Source organism: Podarcis bocagei, assembly GCF_964188305.1.
Source record: "Podarcis bocagei genome assembly, chromosome: 14".
Classification (NCBI taxonomy): domain Eukaryota; kingdom Metazoa; phylum Chordata; class Lepidosauria; order Squamata; family Lacertidae; genus Podarcis; species Podarcis bocagei.
This window is the reverse complement of record NC_138139.1, coordinates 22,605,629-22,626,684: the sequence shown is the minus strand read 5'-3', so window position 1 is coordinate 22,626,684 and position 21,056 is coordinate 22,605,629. Positions and strand designations below refer to the sequence as shown.

General features: G+C 40.3%; 1 protein-coding gene across 5 annotated transcripts in view; it reads left to right on the top strand.

Moving 5' to 3' along the window:
• The window catches only part of ASB7 (ankyrin repeat and SOCS box containing 7), a 39,619-nt gene that overhangs the window by 6,651 nt on the left and 11,912 nt on the right, over positions 1–21,056 (top strand). For 3 of the 5 annotated variants that reach the window (XM_081171288.1, XM_081171290.1, XM_081171289.1), the window contains exons 3-5: positions 2,067–2,161; positions 3,386–3,652; positions 13,240–13,845. In XM_081171288.1, coding sequence (XP_081027414.1) covers positions 3,442–3,652; positions 13,240–13,845 — 817 coding nt within the window. In that variant the 5' untranslated portion in view covers positions 2,067–2,161; positions 3,386–3,441. The remainder of the gene's footprint in view (positions 1–2,066; positions 2,162–3,385; positions 3,653–13,239; positions 13,846–21,056) is intronic. The other 2 variants (XM_081171292.1, XM_081171291.1) reach the window with 2 other exon arrangements.

Here is a 21,056-nt window from a genome sequence, read left to right as displayed (position 1 = left end):
ACACTTATTTAACATTAACAAGTCTAAATTGGAATTCAAATCTTAATTTATATGCACACCAATAATATGCCTAGTGCTTTATAATCATTAACTCATTTACTCAGTGTTCCACTGAGGTGGGACATTGAGTCCCATTTTACAGTTGGCTAGTTGATGTTTAGCTGGAGTGACTTGCATAGGACCACCAGAAATGGAACATCAGTAAAGCAGCATTGAATACCATTTTCTAGATTCAAGTCAAATCCTGTTCTGAATAAGTGCCAGATGCACTAATGTGCCATTGAAGCTCTGTTGACTGACTCTCTGCAAGTATAGGAGTGAGCCTTCAACTGGGAAAGAAGGTCAGGAAAGAGGAATGTTGTACATTGTCTATATATGTTGACAGTTATAATCCTGAGAAAGGAACTGAGTCTCTGATCCTATGACCTGTGCATAAAAAGGCCATGTGGGTATACAAGCCATTATTATTATTCATAATAATAATTTTTTGTACCATCCTTTATACAAAGTTTACAGGGTGGTTTACAATGTAAAACACAAAAATACATGCCATCATAACAAACAGAAACAAAAGGCCCACAGCTGGAAAGGCATAGATTGTTCAATTAGCCAAAGTTCTTGGGAGAAGAGGAATGTTTTTGCTTGGCGCCTAAAGATATGTAACAAAGGCACCAGGCAAGCCTTCCTGGGGAGAGCATTCTGGGCTGCATCAATAGGAGTATAGCATCTAGATCAAGGGAAGTAATAGTGCCACTGTATTCTGCTCTGGTCAGACCTCACTTGGAGTACTGTGTCCAGTTCTGGGCACCACAGTTCAAGAAGGACACTGACAAACTGGAACGTGTCTAGAGGAGGGCAACCAAAATGGTCAAAGGCCTGGAAACGATGCCTTATGAGGAACGGCTAAGGGAGCTGGGCATGTTTAGCCTGGAGAAGAGGAGGTTAAGGGGTGATATGATAGCCATGTTCAAATATATAAAAGGATGTCACATAGAGGAGGGAGAAAGGTTGTTTTCTGCTGCTCCAGAGAAGCGGACACGGAGCAATGGATCCAAACTACAAGAAAGAAGATTCCACCTAAACATTAGGAAGAACTTCCTGACAGTAAGAGCTGTTTGACAGTGGAATTTGCTGCCAAGGAGTGTGGTGGAGTCTCCTTTTTTGGAGGTCTTTAAGCGGAGGCTTGACAACCATATGTCAGGAGTGCTCTGATGGTGTTTCCTGCTTGGCAGGGGGTTGGATTCGATGGCCCTTGTGGTCTCTTCCAATTCTATGATTCTAAGAAGGGAGCCACTGCAGAAAAGGCCCATTCTTGTGTTGCCACCCTCCGGACCTCTTGCAGAGGAGGCACACGAGGAAGGGCCTCAGATGGTGATCACAGCATCCAGGTTAGTTTTTATGCATATAGGTGGTCCTTGAGTTATTGAAGACTCTCACCCCTAACTTGGACAGTCCCTCCAGAAGGATACCATGCTTGATAGTATTGAAAGCAACTCAGAGGTTGAGATCATCATCCAGGGAACCAAAGTAGTTTCTATTCCATAACCTTACTCTAGGACCCCAAACCAGGCCTAAACTGGTAGTGGCATTTCTATTCCATAACCTTTCTATTCTGTAACCATAACTTATTACTTGATTATTTGGCATATAGAGGTTTCACGGAGGGGAATTATTTCTTACCCAGAAATATTTAGAAAGCGTGTTGTAGACTATAGTGAGGAGGCATCATTCACCTGCCATCTTCTTCACAGGATAACCTTTAGGGTTTTGATGCTTGTACATCTATGTGCCTACTAGAAAAAAGATGGGGTGCTGATGTGCCAGTGTGTGTTACTGTTTCTTCTTCCTTCTCTTTGTCCACCCTGCATTTTTCCTCCATCTTGTTCTACCCTGCCAAGTTACATGTCTTAAATTAAGCATCTTTTTTCAAACCGCTTCCGTTATTTCACCCTGTTTTAGACACCCTGTTGTTAAGATGCATGACATCTATGTGACATTTGAGAGTTGATGAACAATTTTTATTTTTGCTTGCTTTGATCTAACAAGACTACGTTCTTTATTTCAAGGAAAGCAGTTCGCTTGACACATTATACCTGCCAACAAGGTTATGTATAATGAAGATGGGAAATACAACTAACAAAAAGTGACCTCTGCTTATAAGGTAACTATTTTTTAATTGAACACTTGAAACTTTGATTTGTTTTAGAAAAGGTTAAAATGCCTCTTTCTTAGGGTAGTAACAGTGGAGGACATCCAGGATCTACTCATTCAGTGCTATCTTCAGTGATAACGTTAGGGATAAATGGCCAAGGCAAATAACAATAAATGAAAGTTTCATTGCAATTTCCCCCCTCCCTGACTTGATTTGTATTATAAAACATGTTATAGATACCCAGCCACAGAAAAACAGTTTTTATGAGAGAGAAAAAACTACTTCAGATACTGGATATTAAATGTCAAATACTACATACCAAACTTTGTCAGCAGCCAGTGTGGCTACCCAAGTTGTTGCTACTCAAAATATGAGCATCCAGGCAAATTTTAAAGAATGTTTAAGAACTGCAAAGCAACTTTAAGGATTGCAAAGCAATTTTAGTTATGGTTTTCTGTGTATGTAGAAGTGTTTCTGAAACCTATTTTTTTAGAAAAACAGTGTAGTTTTTGAACAGTAACAGTTTTCTACTGGTTCTACTGGCAAACCATCCTCTACACTTGCACAAATCTAAGTCAGAGGAAGAAAAACTGTTGGTTCACTTGTAAAATGCAAATGCATACATCGCAAATCTTAAAAGAGCCCAAAGATATTTTTAAATGCATAGATAGTCCATGTGAATTGCAGGGTAGCTAATTCCACTGTTCCTGAGGAACATGTAGATAATGCTGCATGACATTTTATTAGAAATAGTTGTGTCCATTGATACTTAGGAAGTAAGAGCAATGAGGGGCCTAAATGGCACAGCCAGATCACCCTCACAGTCTTAAACATGTAGGTGTAAAAGGGCAAGTGTCTAGGCTTGGTGAAATAAAAAATCAAGGTTACGATTTTTGGAAGAAATATCAGAAACTGAGGGGCAATGGATGAACAACTGATTGACCAATGGCATGAATTTAAATATCTAGGAATTCATTTGGAATGTAATAAAATGTTAAGCTTCTAAAACCTTGAGTACCATTAAATTTTATTATGTGAAAGTTGACTTTATAATTGATCCTTCAGCCTTCTCAAATGGCTATTTTGGGGGTACAGTGGGGTAGTGGGGACTGAAAAGCCCTGGCACATGGGGGGTGCAGCTTTGTGGATCCTGTAGCATTTATCAATGTTGCTATGGAGTGTTATTGGCACTCTCCCTCTCTCCAATTCTGATTTGTATTTACTGTGTTTCAGTTGCAGGTGACCTGTGAGACCTCATGATCCTTCTTTAGGAGGCAGATTCTGCGAGGATGTTACATCACCACTGCCGGAGGAACCCCGAACTACAGGAAGAATTGCAGATTCAGGCTGCGGTGGCTGCTGGAGATGTTCACACTGTGCGCAAGATGCTAGAGCAGGGCTATTCTCCAAATGGCCGAGATGCCAATGGCTGGACCTTGCTCCATTTCTCAGCAGCAAGAGGAAAAGAAAGATGTGTCCGTGTATTCCTCGAACATGGAGGTTGGTTGACTTAAGTGAGGTGGGGGTGAAATTTGACCAAGCATCAAGGATTTTATCCTTTGCACCTTCACTTTAAACTGCTGTTTGTTTGTTTGTTTGTTTGTTTGTTTGTTTGTTTGTTTGTTTATGGCAGTGGCCACATTCAGATGATCACATCTCTGCTTAGTAAGTCAAGATATGTGCAAACTTCATGAACTCTTTGCTTCCCACTTGGTGTGAGTATGCAAACGAAATGGGAAATGGCAGCTTGTCTTCCAGTCATGCCTGAATCTGGAGACCATCACTTTAAAGTTAGCCTCCAGATCTTGACTTGACTGAAAGCAATTAACCATAGTTCCTGGTTGGGTGTAATGGGAAGCTATTGTTAACTGCTGCTTCCTGGCTTGTTCGCTGGAGGGAGAAATGAAGGAACTACATACCTGTATGAAGCTCACTCATGCTGAGCTTAGGTTTTTATCATCTGAATGTGGCTCTTTTTGCATTTGGCTTCACAAAATGATCAGGTAAGCTGGGTAGGACTTAATTTCTGTATTTTTAATTTTCTGTACTTTAAATCTAATAGTGAATTAAAAAATTAAAAAGTGAGTAGCAAGCTATGGAATTGCAAAACCCACCACAAGGGGGCTCCCCTCTGTTAAGTATTTTGAATACTGTACATACCAGAGAAATAACAGGTTGCAAGGATGCTCAAGGAATCCATTCACTTTGCATCTAGGCTATGTTAGTTTTCTCTTGTTAAGTTAATTATTTATTAAATTTATATATTGCTGTTTATCTGAGGAACACGGAGCGGTTTACAATATAAAAAACACAAACAGAACAACACTCCCCCCAGTTTAAAAGGCAATAGATTATTTAATTAGCCAAAGGCCTGGGAGAATAGGAATGTTTTCAACTGGCACCTGAAGATATGTAATGAAGGCACCAGATGAGCCTCTTTGGGGGGAGTGTCCCACAAACAGAGAGCCACATCGAAAAGGCCTGTTCTCTAGTTGCCACCTTCTGGACTTCTCATGGATGTGGCAAATGAAGAAGGGCACCTCATATTATGATCACAGGATCTCGGTTGGTTCATGTGAAAAGAGGCGATCCTTGAAGTATTGTATTCCTGAGCCATTTAAGGCTTTGCAGGTCAAAAACAACACTTGGAATTGAGCCTGGAAACAAATTGACAATCAGTGCAATCAGGCCAGTACAGTGGTACCTCGGGTTACATACGCTTCAGATTACAGACTCTGTTAACCCAGAAATAGTACCTCGGGTTAAGAACTTTGCTTCAGGATGAGAACAGAAATTGTGCTCTGTCGGCATGGCGGCAGCGGGAGACCCCATTAGCTAAAGTGGTGCTTCAGGTTAAGAACGGACCTCCGGAACGAATTAAGTACTTAACCCGAGATACCACTGTATTGGTGTTACATTCTCAAACCACCTTGCCCTGGTGAGCAACCTGGCACTGAATTCTGCACTAGCTGAAGTTTCTGAACCACCTGGAGAAGCAGCCATATGTATAACATGTTGCAGTAACCTAGAGGTTACTAGAGCATAGACAACAGAAGTTAGGGGTGCAGCTGGGCCACCAGCCAAAGCTGATGGAAGGCACTCTGCACCACCGAAGGACTGAGCCTCAAGCGACAGCAATGGATCCGGTAGTATTCTCAAGCAGTATACCTCCTTCAGAGGAGTGTAATGCCCTCAAGAGCAGGCAACCTCCCATCTATCCAATCTAGAAAAGCACCCATTAACTGCCTTACCTGGATTGAGCTTCAGTTTATTGGCTCTCATCCAGTCCAAGACACCTATAGATGTAAGGGAGAAGTAAAACTGTGTGTCATCAGCATATCGCTGACAATGTACTCCAAAATTCTGTTTCATGTAGGTGTTAAATAGAATGTGGGATAAAATCTAATTCTGAGAAACCCCACATTGACGGCTCCATGGGGCTGAAGAGCATTCCTCAAATATCACCCTTGGGAAATAGACATCCAAGAAGGAACAGAACCACAGCAAAGCAGTACTTTGAAACTTTTGTGTAAACCAACTACCAAATGTAGATGATGATACTGGGGTACCTCGGTTGTTGAACATAATCCATTCCAGAAGACCGTTTGACTTCCGAAATGTTCTACAACCGAGGCACAATGGGCGGTTGGCAAATTCCATTGAGAAAATGGAGAAACATGCCTCAGAAGCCGTTCAACTTCCAAGGCGCATTAAAAAACGAAAGCATTCACTTACAGGTTTTTGGCGTTTGGCTTCCAAATCATTCAGCTTCCGAGATGCTAAAAAACCAGGGTTCCACTGTAGTAATGTTTAAGAGGTGTTCTGTTTTTGTGTCTTTGGTTTCTTTGAACTGGTAACATAGTTTTTCTATGTAGCTTCGAAGCCTGCCATCATTGCAAATGTTCAAAGGGAGCTCCTGGGAGTGAAAAGATCTGATTTGGACCCATGAGAGCACCCATCTCTCTCCTCCACCCCACCCCCACCGGTACAGTGTCCCTGGGAGGCTTGGTGTATATTTCCGCATCATTTCCATTGTCATTTGCAGCCCTATTTGAACATAGTCACAGTAGCAGCTGGTCTTGAAAGCTCCTTGGGAATGGCTATTTTACCAGTTTAAAGTTTCTGTCTTTTTAAAAGCAGCCTTCAGCCTATGTAGTAAAACATAAGTACCATTCTAAATGTTATTCTAGTACAGACATTTTATTTTTGCTTCAAAACTTGCAAATAGTAAACAAACAACCTGGGAATTAACAATGTGAAAGTGACACAGACTGACCATCCCTAGTTAAGGGCAGTGCTCCAGAACTCTGTACTACAGGGATTGAACAAAAGAAATTGTGTTTATTACAGTTAAACCAGGAGTTGTGTTCATACTTGGGGCGGAGAGCAAAGAGAGAGCCATTTGTGCATTAATGGGAAGCCACAGTTCAGAGGTGGCTAAAATGTGGCCCTTCATAAGTTGCTGGACTACAGCTCCTGCATTCCTGAGTGTTGGCTATGCTGGCAGGAACTGATGGAAGTTTGGAGCCCAATATCATCTAGAGCAGTGTTTCTCAACCTTGGGCTGCCAGCTGTTTTTGAACTACAACTCCCATCATCCCTCACCACTGGTCCTGCTAGCTAGGGATGATGGGAGTTGTAGTCCAAACCAGCTGGAGGCCCAAGGTTGAGAAACACTGATCTAGAGGCCCACAGGTTCCCCAATCCTGCCACAGTTAATGGTTTCCAGGAAAGTATGAACATAAAGTGAATTGGAGCCTATGTGCTAGAATGTAAAATTGATGAATTTGAGACAAGATGGCAGAAAGACTGGAATTTAACCAAAGGGAAACTCTGAGAACTTTTGCGTGGCCTCTTACTGGGGAAATTTCTCTGGAGGCAAGAGCTTATGGAACAAACGGATCCAAGTGAATCATGTTTTGCCAAAATCCAACAAAGCTTTGTATGCCACATAAGTACCCCTTCATGTATCTAATATACATAAATTTATTAGAGGCTGAGGTTTTACTATGGGAATGATTTTGAACACTCAAGGAAAGCATGATTATGTATTTTTCAGTTCTGCTCATGTAGCTCCCATCTTCTGTTGACAATAGTGTGTTTATTGTAGACTCTTCTGCATTATCTTACATTGCTCCAGTAGAGTAGATTCCGCTTACTTACCGTTGGCTATATTTGTAAGAAAAAGAAAAATATTTATGTGTTGCAAGAAATAGTTCTCATGCTTTATCATTGTATCTCTTAGATCTTGTACGTGTATGTCTAAGTGCATGTGCTGCATAAACATGAAGCCCATTCCTTCTAGATGGTGCTAACATGGAACTGAACATTTAATGAGGGGGTCAATTTGTGCCATGAAATATACTACTAGTTATTTAGGAGAATAGCACAGAAATAGCCTAATGCTGCTTTAAAGCAGAGCTTATAAATCAGGCTTCCTCAAACTCAGGACATACAAACTACAGAAACTGTCTTCTCAAAACATCTGGAGGGCTGAGTTTGAGGAAGCTTGTTATAAATGATCAAAATGCATTGAGTTGGCAAGTTTTAGCTTAAACTTCAAGTATTGCAAATTGTATGATCTTTTAAGGTCCAGTAGAATATATTATATTTATCCTTCCTGTGGTAAGTGTGGCCAGAAGATGGCAGTACAAGTGTTTGCAAAACCGATTTAGAACTGCAATGAATTTACTCCCAAAAATTACTGTGTGAGTCTTGATGTCTGATAATCTCCACCTGTTCCCTAGTTATGCAAATATTCATCAGAATATTTGATAGCTTCGATATACAGTGATTTTTTTATTTCACTATTTGATATCTGCCAGTTTATATTAGCTATATTTGATAGTTCCTAAAAAAGTATTTGACATTAGCCATACTTTGATAGCTGGTAGGCAGTAGTATGTTAAAGTGGTTTTCAGACTTTATGAAGGGAATACAGTGATATCTGTGATACAGCTCCTGGACATTACAGAGCATTCTGTAGCATGTTCTAAGGTGGTTGCTTAGTTCACACAGGGCAATGCTAAGTTGCCTTATTCCCCCTTGGCTACACATTGCAGAGGAAAGATCAGTAGTGGTGGACAAACTGTCTTCCAGCGAAAGTTCCAAGATCACTGTATTCATAACCGTGTGCTAATGATGAGCATGCAGTAATATTTAATACTAGATTTTGAAAAGCTGACATGTAATCGTTTATATTTTTAACCGTATAACTTTTGATCGATAACATGAAATGTTGTTTGATAGATGGTGGGGTGGGGGTAGGCTTCATTGAAGAGATACCAACAAGTTCAAAGCATTCAAATTCTCAGATTAAAATTGAGTAAAACAACAACAACAGTGAAAACCCATGGTCCTAAATAGGATTATAGTAGCATCACTTGTTATAATACTGTCTCTTAGCATGAGTTTTTAAGTTGTCATGCAGATGCTTTATCAGAAATAGTCTAATTTAAATAGATTGGCTTCTTCTATTCCTTTCAGTGGCTACTGAGTACTTATACACTTTCTGCAATTGTTCGTTGGTCAGAGTGGTTTATTTGTGTTTGTGTTAAGAGCTAGTCTTAAAACTACTTGGTTTAACACCTGCACAAGATAATAACAGAGCAAGATAGTTACGTTAACAGTGTTGCCCTAAAGTAGGGTTGCCATATTTCAAAAAGTGAAAATCTGGACACAAAATTTGTTGAGCTTTTTAAAGTTTTGGCCATTTTTAAGGAAGTTCACCAAAATTGACATGGGTTGCCTGTCATACGTCCGGATTTTCCCAGACATTTCAGCAATTTTCACCCAGGCACTGTTTCCAGCTGCCAGATCCCGGCTATGTCCAGGAAATTCCGGGCGTATGGCAGCCCTACCCTAAAGTTCTAGAGCCCTGTTAGATGATTGGATAGAAAAATAATTTTTTTATTGGCAGCTTCACAGTAAAGCCAACCAAAAAAACTATGCTTGAACAGAACTTCAGGGACATGCAGGAAGAACATGAGATTAAGGTTTGGAGCAGCTGGGCTGACCTCAGGCTTGCTACACCCTTGGGAAAGCACTTGGTGAAAACTTCTTAATTCATTTCCTGGCCACCACAGTATTTACCCCTGTTTTTTTCACCTCATTTTTTCCTCCTTTGCTTCCTCTGTTTGTCTTGAGAGAAACAAGCCACCAGCACTGGTCTGCACTTAACATATATAGGCAACCCTCCATTTATGCAGGGGTTTCGTTCTGAGGCACCGTGCGCATACGGGAAGTCATGTATAATAACACCCATTGGAAAAGCCTGTAAACACCCTCTAAAGCTCTGGAAACCCTTTAAAAAACCCTTTAAAAACCAGCAGCCCTACCAGACGGGCAGGAATGGTGGCACTCAGTCTTCCTCATCGCTGGAGGAAGGACGATTTGCAAACAATGACAAGCAGGGTAGACTAGTACCCCACAGTGCTTGGTTGTGGGTCAGATTCACTCGGTGGGGCTGATGGTGTATTGCAAAAGAACATGGGGATGGGCAGCTGGCACTTTTGTCTCTTCAGCTGGTCAGGGCACGTTTGGGCAGCCTCCTGGTCCACAAATGCAGCTTCAATATAGGTGCCAATATTCTTTAAATTAAAATGTCATTTGAAGCGGTCCAGCCAACCGCAGTTAGCTCAGAACTCCTTTGCAGGCTGCTTGAAGCGCACATGCAGCCTGAGGGTCTTCTTGTGCAAGGTGCTGCCATTAATGGGGATACTCTAGCAGTTTATGTCCTCTAGACACAGGTTCAGTGCCTCATGTGCCTTCACCAGAGCCTCAGTGTTCAAAACTCCCATTGTTCTAGGCACATTTTGTGACTGGTAATTTAATTAGCGCGAGCAGTTTCTGAGCTCTGGGTGCAGTCCTGCGCCTAAGTTTTCAGATTAGAACTGCAGAGTGAAAGGAAAGCAGGACCTTTTTCTTCCACCCCACTTCCAGCTACTTTCTGAAGACTGGAGAAGAGACCCTCTTAAGAATATTAGGGGGGTGAGCGGGGGAAGGACTAGACCATGTGAAAAACGAACATAATATTGTAGCTGCAGTTCATTCATTTTCAGCTTTGTATTCTTGTGATTAAAAAAAGCATACCTAGACATTCTGTCGTTGCACCCATAACCTAGGTTTAAGTTGCCATTTAGCTCCTAGCTTTCATATCTGTTTATGACACTGGGCATGTAGATGGGGACTATGTAGCATGTAGTTGGGGACTATGGCAGTTGCATGTGTACATGCACTTGCTGCCCCTGATGCCAGATGACCAGGTTATAAATAAATTATTGTTGTTGTTATTTTTCCTGTTCCTTAATGGCACATATTCTGGATTCATTCCTGCCAAACTTGCGTGCCACAGCACACACACTCATGCCACACTAGAAACTGTCCAGCACTTCCAATTTCTCCTCCAGCGTTGGCGATGCTGTGTTTAGGTGTCGTATCAAAGAACAGCTTTAAAAAACTCCTCCGAAACTCCCAACACAATCACTCTCTCCCAGCCTCCTTTCTCAAACTCCAACTCTTCACAGGCCTCAATGGTAGGTGCAAGGGCTCTTGGAACCCTGTACAAAGTACAAAGGCCTGTGGGATTGCTAGGTACTGTTTCCGCTCCTTTTCTGACTGTTAGCGATTTTTATAATTCACTCCCAGGTATGGCGTGATGCACATATGTATGGTGACACACACATATTGAATGTACATAAATGATGGGTTGCCTGTAGTTAGCCTCTGGCTTGTTTCCTCCTTAAGTGTAGCAGAGTTAGGAGCAGGGAAGAAGCAAAGCGGAGCTGTTTGAGCAGTGTGCACAAGTTTGCACTGAATCTTAGTTTTTAAAGTGGTTTAAAGTTGTAGTTTAGCCAGGCCAATGTTTTAAACTGTCCTTGCAAATATCTTATCTCAATCTTGTATGCAGATAATGCCAGTGTATGTATAAGCAAAACTACTCTTAGAAAGGTTGTGGGGGGGGGGGATATGTGTGTTGTGTTGGAATATCAACTCTACACTGGTGGGTCTTTAAAGAATGAATCCAGATTTCTGGGGATAGAGGGAAATCTGTGATACTGTTTTTTATTTGTTACCTTATTTTCTCCTATGGCTTGATGTTTACATGCCTGAAAAACCTTAATTTTGTGAAATGGCAAACCCAGATTATTTTCATTTTATAGAAAATGCTTTTATCAAGATGATCTGAAATAACATGTAGCTTACATACTTTGGAAATGCTGTGAACCACAGAGGGCATTCTTTCTTTACCTTATACAGCATTGTGCACTCCCCCCCCCCACAAAAAATACAAGCTCATCTTGCCAGACCACAGTACATCTGCATCTTGGGCCAGCAGATGTTACTTCACATGCTTCTTTTTAAGACCAAGAAGCACAAGGCAAAACAGAACACAGAAACAAGCATGACATTTTAGAGTTGAAGGAGCTTTGATGCATAGAAATACCTTGAGCAGTTGGATTTAGGATGCACAGTGGAGGTCGGGGAGCTTGGACAGTGGAGGTCAGGGAGCTTGGACAGGGGAGGTCGGGGAGCTTAGACAGTGTGAGCAATCTGTACCATGTACTCCTGTTTGGTTTGTTTTTGACCAAGATGTGGAAACTGAGGAGGTGAATTGAGATGAAGCTTACTACAAGAACTCTGCATCAGTTAATTCATATTTCAAGCAAATATGAATTTCAGTGAATCTACTTCTAATTTGAGCTGTTGCATGAGCTGGATGGATAGTTGCTCTGTATGAGGCAGTTTCCTGTGTTCCCACTAAAAACATTATAAATCACAACAGCACTAAAAACAATTAAAAAGGCCTGATTAAAATGATGCATGCATATTAACACCTTTTCTGAAAGCACATACTTCCCTTATAAAAACAAAATAAAGCTTATAGTGTGGAAGATCAGTGTTTTCCTTCTGCTAAAGAGTTCATTGTTCTACTGTAAGTAGGTTTAGCAATCAGGGTAGCGAAGTATCAGTTAGTTGGTGCAGCCCTGTCATAATAGTTAGACAGCAGAGCAGTAGCTTTTACATTTCCCCTCATCTTCGTCTTTTCCTGGTTTGGCTTGTGGGGGGCAACTTGCCATGGAGGAGTTAAGCTGGAAAAGGAGCCTGCTGCCAGGCAGAGTTAGGAGCAAAGACTTCTTCAAGAAAGGTACCAACTAGCACCTGTGGTTAAAACAAGCCATGACTTTGCATTGTATCATGTTGCCAGACAACAAATCATGGTTAGTCTGCTGAGCTGCATTCAGATGTCTTAACAAGCCACACTTTGGCTAAACAAGCTGCTGTTCAGCATTATGTGTGAACCAGGCTAATATGCAATAATGTTGAGTCTGTTCAAAAGGAAAGTGAGTTCACCCGTAAGTTAAAATACATTAATTTTGTTTGTTACTACGTTGTGTATTTCTGTGTGTTCTTACTGTAAACCATCCAGTGATCATTGGGTGAAGGGTGGTATAGAAATTTAATAAAGAAAAATAAAATTCACTTTTTCAAATAGACCCATGTTCCAAAATACAGCCTGCACCTGAGATTTTGGTTTATTGTTTATTATTATTTATTCAACAGCCTCTGCCCTGGCTCTGCCAAACCACATCTTAAATTCTCTGAAGTTGTAAAGCAACTTGTATTTTGAGGGTTACTACTGAACTGGAAAATTGCATACAAACAACAGTTGTGTGCCAATATTATCAAATTGTTTGGATCAGCTAAGTCTAGAAAGCCATAAAGTAAAATTTTACATATTTTCAATTGGTGAAAGTGAAAAAGGAGAAAGACTAGCTCTTCCCCTAACTTTTTAGATCTTTCTGTCTGTCTGTCTGTCTATCTATCTATCTATCTATCTATCTATCTATCTATATCTTTATCTATGTCATCTAGCTAGCTAGCTTGCTTTTATTACGGTAAGTAAATAAAATGAACAGCTTACAGCATAATATAAGTACTAATTATTATCAATTGCAAGATAGTTGGGTAAGATGATATAGTAGGACACCCTACCAAGAATTGTAACAATGTATAGAAAAAAATTCAGATGCCTTTTTGTGTTCTTCTGATAGTAGCTAACCCATTGCAATTTTGTTTAACTTTAGCTGATCCCACAGTGAAAGACTTAATTGGAGGCTTCACGGCTCTACATTATGCAGCTATGCACGGCCGAGCTCGGATTGCACGCCTAATGCTGGAATCAGACTACCGCGTTGATATCATCAATGCAAAAAGTAATGATGGCTGGACTCCTCTGCATGTGGCTGCTCACTACGGCAGAGACTCGTTTGTCCGTCTCCTGCTGGAATTCAAGGCTGAGGTTGATCCACTCAGTGACAAAGGTACTACACCACTTCAACTGGCTATTATCCGCGAAAGGTCCAGCTGTGTCAAAATACTCCTAGATCACAATGCCAACATTGACATTCAGAACGGCTTCCTGTTGCGCTATGCTGTGATCAAAAGCAATCATTCTTATTGCCGGATGTTCCTTCAGAGAGGGGCTGATACAAACTTGGGGCGCTTAGAAGACGGGCAGACACCATTGCACTTGTCTGCTCTTAGGGATGATGTACTCTGTGCACAGATGTTATACAACTATGGTGCAGACACTAATACAAAGAACTATGAAGGACAGACTCCGCTGGCAGTTTCAATAAGTATTTCTGGAAGTAGCCGACCTTGTTTGGATTTCCTACAGGAAGTAACAAGTATGTATACTGGAAATCTTTAATCAAAGTCCTCCAATGGTCTTTGGGGGAAGTTGGTGGAAAAATGAGTTTCCTACTTAGCTGGTTATTACTTGAAAGTTTAGGCAGGCCCAGAGAATAACCACTATTTTCCCCTTCAGGATCATGCTTGTACTTCAACTTGTATACATTCCTCCTGAACTAACTTGGATTCAAATACTGATTTTTTTTTTGGTCAGTCCTAGTCAATCAGCAGTTCTGCATGTGGCAGGAAGGTAACAGAGAATGAATGCTGAGAAGTGTAAAATACATTTTTCCAAGGTCTTTCTCTGGTTTACAAAGGAATGTTCAAAAACTGCTGCTTGCTCATAAATTATTTTTCACTTTTCTTTGTTCTTCATTAGAATGGGAGATGATACTGAATTATTTATCCCTTGGGGCTGCGAAATGAGCCTGGTTATTGTGTTGACATCCCTTGGACCTCACAGTGATATTAACATGTGTATGTTGGTTCTTAAATTACAGATATAAGCAATTCGTGGTTGATACCACTTACTACTAAGTAGTATTATTTTCACCATCAGTCTTCTTCTCATCTTTGGCAGTCACACTTTACCAAACCAATTCCTTTTCCAGCAGTTGCCTGACACAATATTTGTTCTTGGTTTGTGCTTATGATGCAGTGTTGACATGGTTAATATGTACTGTTTTCCTTTGTCACTAAGCCCCCAATTTATGCACATTTAACTTGTGCACATTCAGCTTGACATGCATGGCAAAAAAAGGAGTGGAGTTTCGAGGAAAATGATTTTGGTAATCCCACCTGCCATTGAATCCAGTGTCTTTTGCCTATATGTGATTTTGGCTTTAGGCATGATCCCGAGAACGTAACCCCACTCAAACTGCAGGCTTACTTTTGAAGTAAAATCTAGAGTATACAGAATAGAGCAGAGCCAGAGTTGTTTTTGTGACAAAACCATATTATAACAATCAGCCTGTTACGTGTGCACTGTATGATAATGATATCTCACCGTAGGTGGAACTTGTCAAATGTAGGAAGCATGTAACAACCCATAGTTCCAATTCTGTTCAGTACCAATCACTTGTCTTTTCTCTAGTCATTGCTGAGATGTGGGTAAGACTAACTCAGCTGTATCTGAGGCTCCTACATTAAAGAAGTGTGTGTATGTGTATGGGGTTTGATTGCTAAATAAGCTCAAGGAGGCATGTCATAGGTATGTAAATTATCTGCTCACATTATTGAATTTGTACTTCCTTTGAAACTACAGAGGGATTAATTTTTAACATACAGATTTAGTAACGGGTAATACTAAACTTTGCTTCAGCATTATTTAATGAAGTTTGGGCTTTTGTTCATTCTCCCTCACGTCACTGTACCATTGTTCTCTCTAGTTTACAGAAACCATTAATTTATCATCATCTAAAAAACAACAATGCAGATCTTTAAAGCATTTCCTTATTTTACAAAAAATTGTCCCAGAAAACTAATCCTTTCCTTTAAAACAAAGAGAGAGGTTATTGCCATTTGCATTGTCAGTGGTTTTTTTTTTTTTTTTTGGACTTGTAGTTTTCCTTCATTTTTTTTCTTCTCTGAAGTATGATTTCACCCAGTTTTCTTTGCATATAACAATGCATTCATATCCTAGTTACTTTGTATCCAGGCACTTTCTCTGCAGAGTTTTTCTTCCAGCTTACTCTCCTCCTACCCTAGCAACTTCCTGCTTAGCACCCTCCTCTGTGTGTCATGTGGGAATTTAGGATTGGTTTTTTTCTTGAACACTTAAAAACCTTTTTTTTTTTAAATTGTGCTTAATATGTTCAGATTTTTGAACATTAAGGCTGCAGTCCTAAACACCTAGATTGAATTTTGCTCCATTAGACTCCGCCAAACTGACTTCCGACTAAGGTATGTTGGATTGCCCTTCACTGTAGTTAAGTAATTTTTAGTAGCACTGTTCCTATCAATGTCTCCCTTTTTAAAAACTTCTCAGTCTACTTAACCCTACAGTGTAATTTTGATCTTTTTCAGTGTCCTTCATGGATTGTACATGGATTCTATACTGTCTTTTTCTTTTCATCGCGTCCCTTCTATTGTCATAATCATTTAACCCTTTAAACATGTTCAGTGCTGTAGGCATGTATTCTCCTGATTTTGATTGTATGCCTTTCTTCATCAAAATGTAACGCCACACTAGCACTGGCTAAGATTTGTGGAATGGCTGAACTGAAAGATCTCTGTGCTGATTTTCTTCTGAGCCTATCCCTTCTAAGGCTTGCTTTGCTCATGTTCTGCTTCTCATACCTTCAGCACTACCCTTGTACAACCCTTTGAATACTTAAGCATTGAATAAGCAGCCACACTGGCCTCCTCCCTACACCTGTTGTTTTTCTCTTTCTGATGCCCAGTGCATCTATGTGTAGCACACCCAGTGATCCTTGGGGATGGCCTTGGGCCTCTCTTGGCCACGTAGGTCCTATTGCATACCCTCCTTAAATGCTTTTGACTTGGCAGGAATGTGTCCTTGAACTGTGGTAATGCCTCTTGCTTCCTGGATAAAGGGTGGAAAGGGTTGTGCATGTGTGCTGACTTTAGCATGCCTGCAATGTAGGCAACTGTACAAAGGAAAGACACATCCATTGCTTGGCCCACTCTTGCCTTTGGTCTCATTCACCATGCAGCCCTTGGGAGGAAAATGGTTCCTTGCCCCTGATTTAGGCCTTATTCCCAAGATTTATTGCATTTGTCTCTGCCTCTGGGATGCCATTTGACAAGTTTGTACTGTACTTTAGCTAAGTCAAGACTGCAGGGAGAGTACTCCCATCACAAAAAGTCAGTACAGGATGTGTCCATTAGTAAGTGGATTGAACCACTTCCAGCTTTTTTGGCAAACTTGTGACAGGCTTATGAAAAGCCAAGGTGCAAACTCATTCTTAAGTGAAAACCTCCAATGTGTGGAAAAGCAAATACTTCTGGCTTGAGAGAAGGCTCTTCAATGTTTATACACACCAAGCCCCAACATGAAAAGTTCTTTGTCACCTGTAGCCATGATGGTAGCGCTGTATTTTATATTATGTGATAATTAGTGTGTGAACCATAGCTGTCAACCTTCCCCTTTTTTGTGGGAAATTCTCTTATTCCAGCGCTGCTTCCTGCTGCTATCCCGGATTGTTAGATACAGTGGTGCCTCGCAAGACGAAATTAATCCGTTCCGCAAGTCTCTTCGTCTAGCGGTTTTTTCGTCTTGCGAAGCAACCCTATTAGCGGCTTAGCTCTATTAGCGGTTTAGCGGCTATTAAAGGCTTAGCAGCTATTAAAGGCTTAGCGGATTAGCGGCTTAGAAAAAGGGGGGGAAGCAAAAAAAAATCGGAACACTCTCAAGACGTTTTCGTCTTGCAAAGCAAGCCCATAGGGAAAATCGTCTTGCGAAGCAGCTCAAAAACGGAAAACCCTTTCGTCTAGCGGGTTTTCCGTCTTGCGAGGCATTTGTCTTGCGGGGCTCCACTGTATCCCGTAGACTGTCCCTGGGACAGGTGAGGCTGCTGATCCCTTATTTTCAAATCTGAAAGTTGACAGCTATGGTCTGAACGCATCCCTCTGCCCATTTCTCGCTAGGTTGGCTTTGACAGTTTGACTAGGTGGTAATAACTGTTTGTGGCAACAAAGTATAAAGCTGTAGTTACAAGGTTTATTACTGTGTTGCAGTAGTCTAAGCAAAAGGCACATTACTGCTCTAAGCAGCTTCCATTGATGAAAGGGGGCCAGCCAGCTTTAAGGTTGGATGCTTGGAATGTGGTTTCCTTGATAATCATAATCAGAGAGGACTCTGTTGAAGAGGGCACTTAAACAAGTTAGTCTTCTCAAGGGAGATTATTTAATTACATTTTGTATCTTTTATACTACTGTACTCCCTTTGTTAAATTGAAAGATTTGTGGATTGAAAAGTAATTTGAAAGCCTTTTAGATCCCCCTTTCTTTAGACACCTACAACTGAAATGAATCTAAATTTTCTTTGCCAAAATTTGAAAAAGTGTGTTCGGTGTTTTTAAGTCGTGCAGTGGCTTCCACTCCTACGTAATTTGAATCCTTTGAAATTGAGAACTTCATGGAATGTAGTTGTGGTCAATGGGGCGATTTTCCTGCATCAGCATCTTTCAATGTGTAGGAAAATATTCTATAACTTAATATGAAGTTTTAAAATTATTTGCTTCAATTAATGGTTGTAAACTTCCTCTGCTTTTCAAGTCAGGTTGTAGCTGATGGCTTAGTTCATCCTCTTGCAGAGATGTTGTTTTTATGGAACTAATGTTATAGTGCATGTGATATTGTAGACTCTTCATGCAGTACTAATCTCCCCTTGTTAGGCAGCTGATAGTCAAATGCCAGTTTTAAAATAAATAGTGTTTTATGAGACGGGGGCAGGCTTTTATGTATGTTGGAGATGGATCAGACTCTTTCAGAGAAGAGACATCCTAGGTTCTTTTGGGCATGGAAAATAGGAGGCTAAACTTTCAAAGGGTTATGTAGCAGCTGAGGTGGGTGACTGTTAGTCAAAGCAAACTCCCTGGCTATCATATTCCAAGCACATTTTCAAAGCATGCATGTTTGCCTCAAGAACATAACTGGGCTTTTTGTTCAGGTAGGTGCTTTGATATTGCCGTATGTTTTGTGTGTTTATCCCCCAACAATCCCTTTATTCAACCCCCCCAAAGTACTCTGTTTCAGGGAGGTTTGGCTGCCTTTGGGCATTGCAATACAGTATAAAAGTAAAATATACAGTGTACTAATGGTAAATGGAGCTAAGCTATAACATATGCTGAAGTCTTGCTGATTTAAATAATGCATTTGTAAGTGTACCACCATGTAATAATTGCACACTGTGTGCAGCAAGTTTGAACACCATGAGCATGAGCCGGACTTCTGTTGGGCTTGATCTACAAAGTGAAATAAGCTTTCAACAAAAAAGAGACCTTGCGACAAACGGCTGTTATCTCAGGATTTTGGAGTTTAGTTTCAACCACTTTTATATTCTACTTTTACTGATGCTGGGGTTGGAGTGGATTTCTTACATTCCTATTGAATTTTGATCTGCATACAGTTGCTGTTGCCTGCCGCTGCGTTAGGCAACAGTATTATCAGTCTGTATACCAAAAAGGTGTTGTGAACCTGTAGCTTGAGGCTTTTAAAAGAGCTGGAGTTTAATTGCAGCATTTTCAGGTCACCAAACAATGAATGGGTGAGTGGTACTTATCCCTTCAGTTTTGCAAGCAGATTTAACATAAATATAAATGGGTAGGCAGTTATTAGATTTCTTACCTGCCCTTTACGGCAAGTTCCCAGGGCGTTATAACAATAATATATACAATTATAAAACAAAATAGTTACAACCATAAACAAAAGTGTAAACAATTACAAACAATTCCATATATAAAAACAGAACAGACATTTAAAAGCAGTTCCATAAATAAAAACCATTGAAGTTTATTCCAGTGCAGATGCAAGACTGAACATGAAGCTATAGGAACCCTGCATGTGAATGCCTCCGGCTTTAAATGATCATCAGATTGTATTTTTAGTATTTGATTGTAATGTGCATTCTGTTAAAATCATGAAGTGGGGAGAGTGGAAGCATCACTACTTTGAAACAAAAAATAGCAATAGGTCATTTGATTGCTATAAGGCAACAGTGTATTTCATAGGGGTGTGAAATGCTTCTTTTACCTCACTCTCCCCTTGATATAAATCACATAGACAATCAAAATAATGACAATTGCCTTTTCCTTAAAACAGCTTTCTGGGATTGGTGCCCATTTATGATGGCGTTTTAACTTGCAGATTTCACCTGAATTATCTAATGAAAGAGGTTTTGGTTTTTATATGAATTTTTAAAGCAGATATAAATTAGTTTAACTTTAATTTCACACCTATCCTTTTTTTTTTTTGCTTAATATTACTGTTTTGAAGCCTTTTACACAATAGATAGTAACATCAAATATAGTTCATTGCTACCTTGAAATTTATTATTAACCAAATTCATGAGTACCTTTACTAGCTAGACAAAAGATGGCATCTATCTAACTCACATTTGGAATAATGTTCTCCGTAGATTCTGTGCTTTGTGGGTGTGGGGTGGGGAGGGGAAATGTTTCTTACGGGGGGGGGGGGAGCTATGATCTCACATTCCTTTTGAGAAACCAATTAAAACGTTTTTTGAAAGAAGAATGGTGGTGGGTAGAGGGGGAAAAGTCTGCTCTTTTCCAGCTATGTGGAATTATATTGCATTTTAGGTTGTTACTTTTTTGTGGGGGGTGGAACAAAAACAAAAAGATTAAGCACTTCTTTGCCTTCAGTGGAAACGTTGGGTCTTTGTGGGCATCCAAATGATCAGTGCAAAATTTTGCAGTGATGGAAAGTTCTTTTTAATCTATAAGAAATGTTATACTGGAGAAAGAACCTCATTGTTTCTGGTCTCAAACTATCATTTAAAACCAGGCTTTGGTATGCATTTGAAATGGAGGGTTAAACACTAGCTTTCTCCCATTGAGGTAACTCTTCTGGGAGAGAGAATTTTTTCTTTTATGAAGCTCTGTTATATCATTGGCCACAAGAATCTAAAGCAAGCTGCAGGAGGTAGATTTTTGGGGGCAAGTAGGGCAATTATTTTTTTTAAATGACACTCTTGCACAACTAAAATGATTTCACGAATCAGCAATCAATCAAGGAAAACTAGAGAAGGAGAAATATAATATACCAGCATATGAAAGTACATAATTGCTCTGCTTTTGATACTCTTGATTCATTCGTATTTTAATTTTAGACCAGTTTATCTTTTGACAATGATGGTTTTATTCCTCATATAGACCGCAGACAGAAAACCAAATTGTGTGCTTCTGGTCTAGTTTGCAGGTCAGTTGCTGCTCTTGTGATCCTGTAATGGGACTGTTGCTGATCTGGGGAACGACTTGTGTGCTATTGAGAAGCCTAGAATGACTAAAGTTGTGATGGTGCTTAAAGTCCATAATAAATTGACCATGTCCTCATATATATGCCTATATGCCAATAGGCCCTGCTCACTAATCCATCGGTGCATCAAATTAGGCCAGCGGTACCAGGGAGCAGGTCCTTTGCCAAAGTTGTCCCCTGGTTTTGGAATGCTTGCTCATCAGATGTGAGGGAGTTTTTTTAAAAAAAAAATGTGTTGATGAGCTAATGG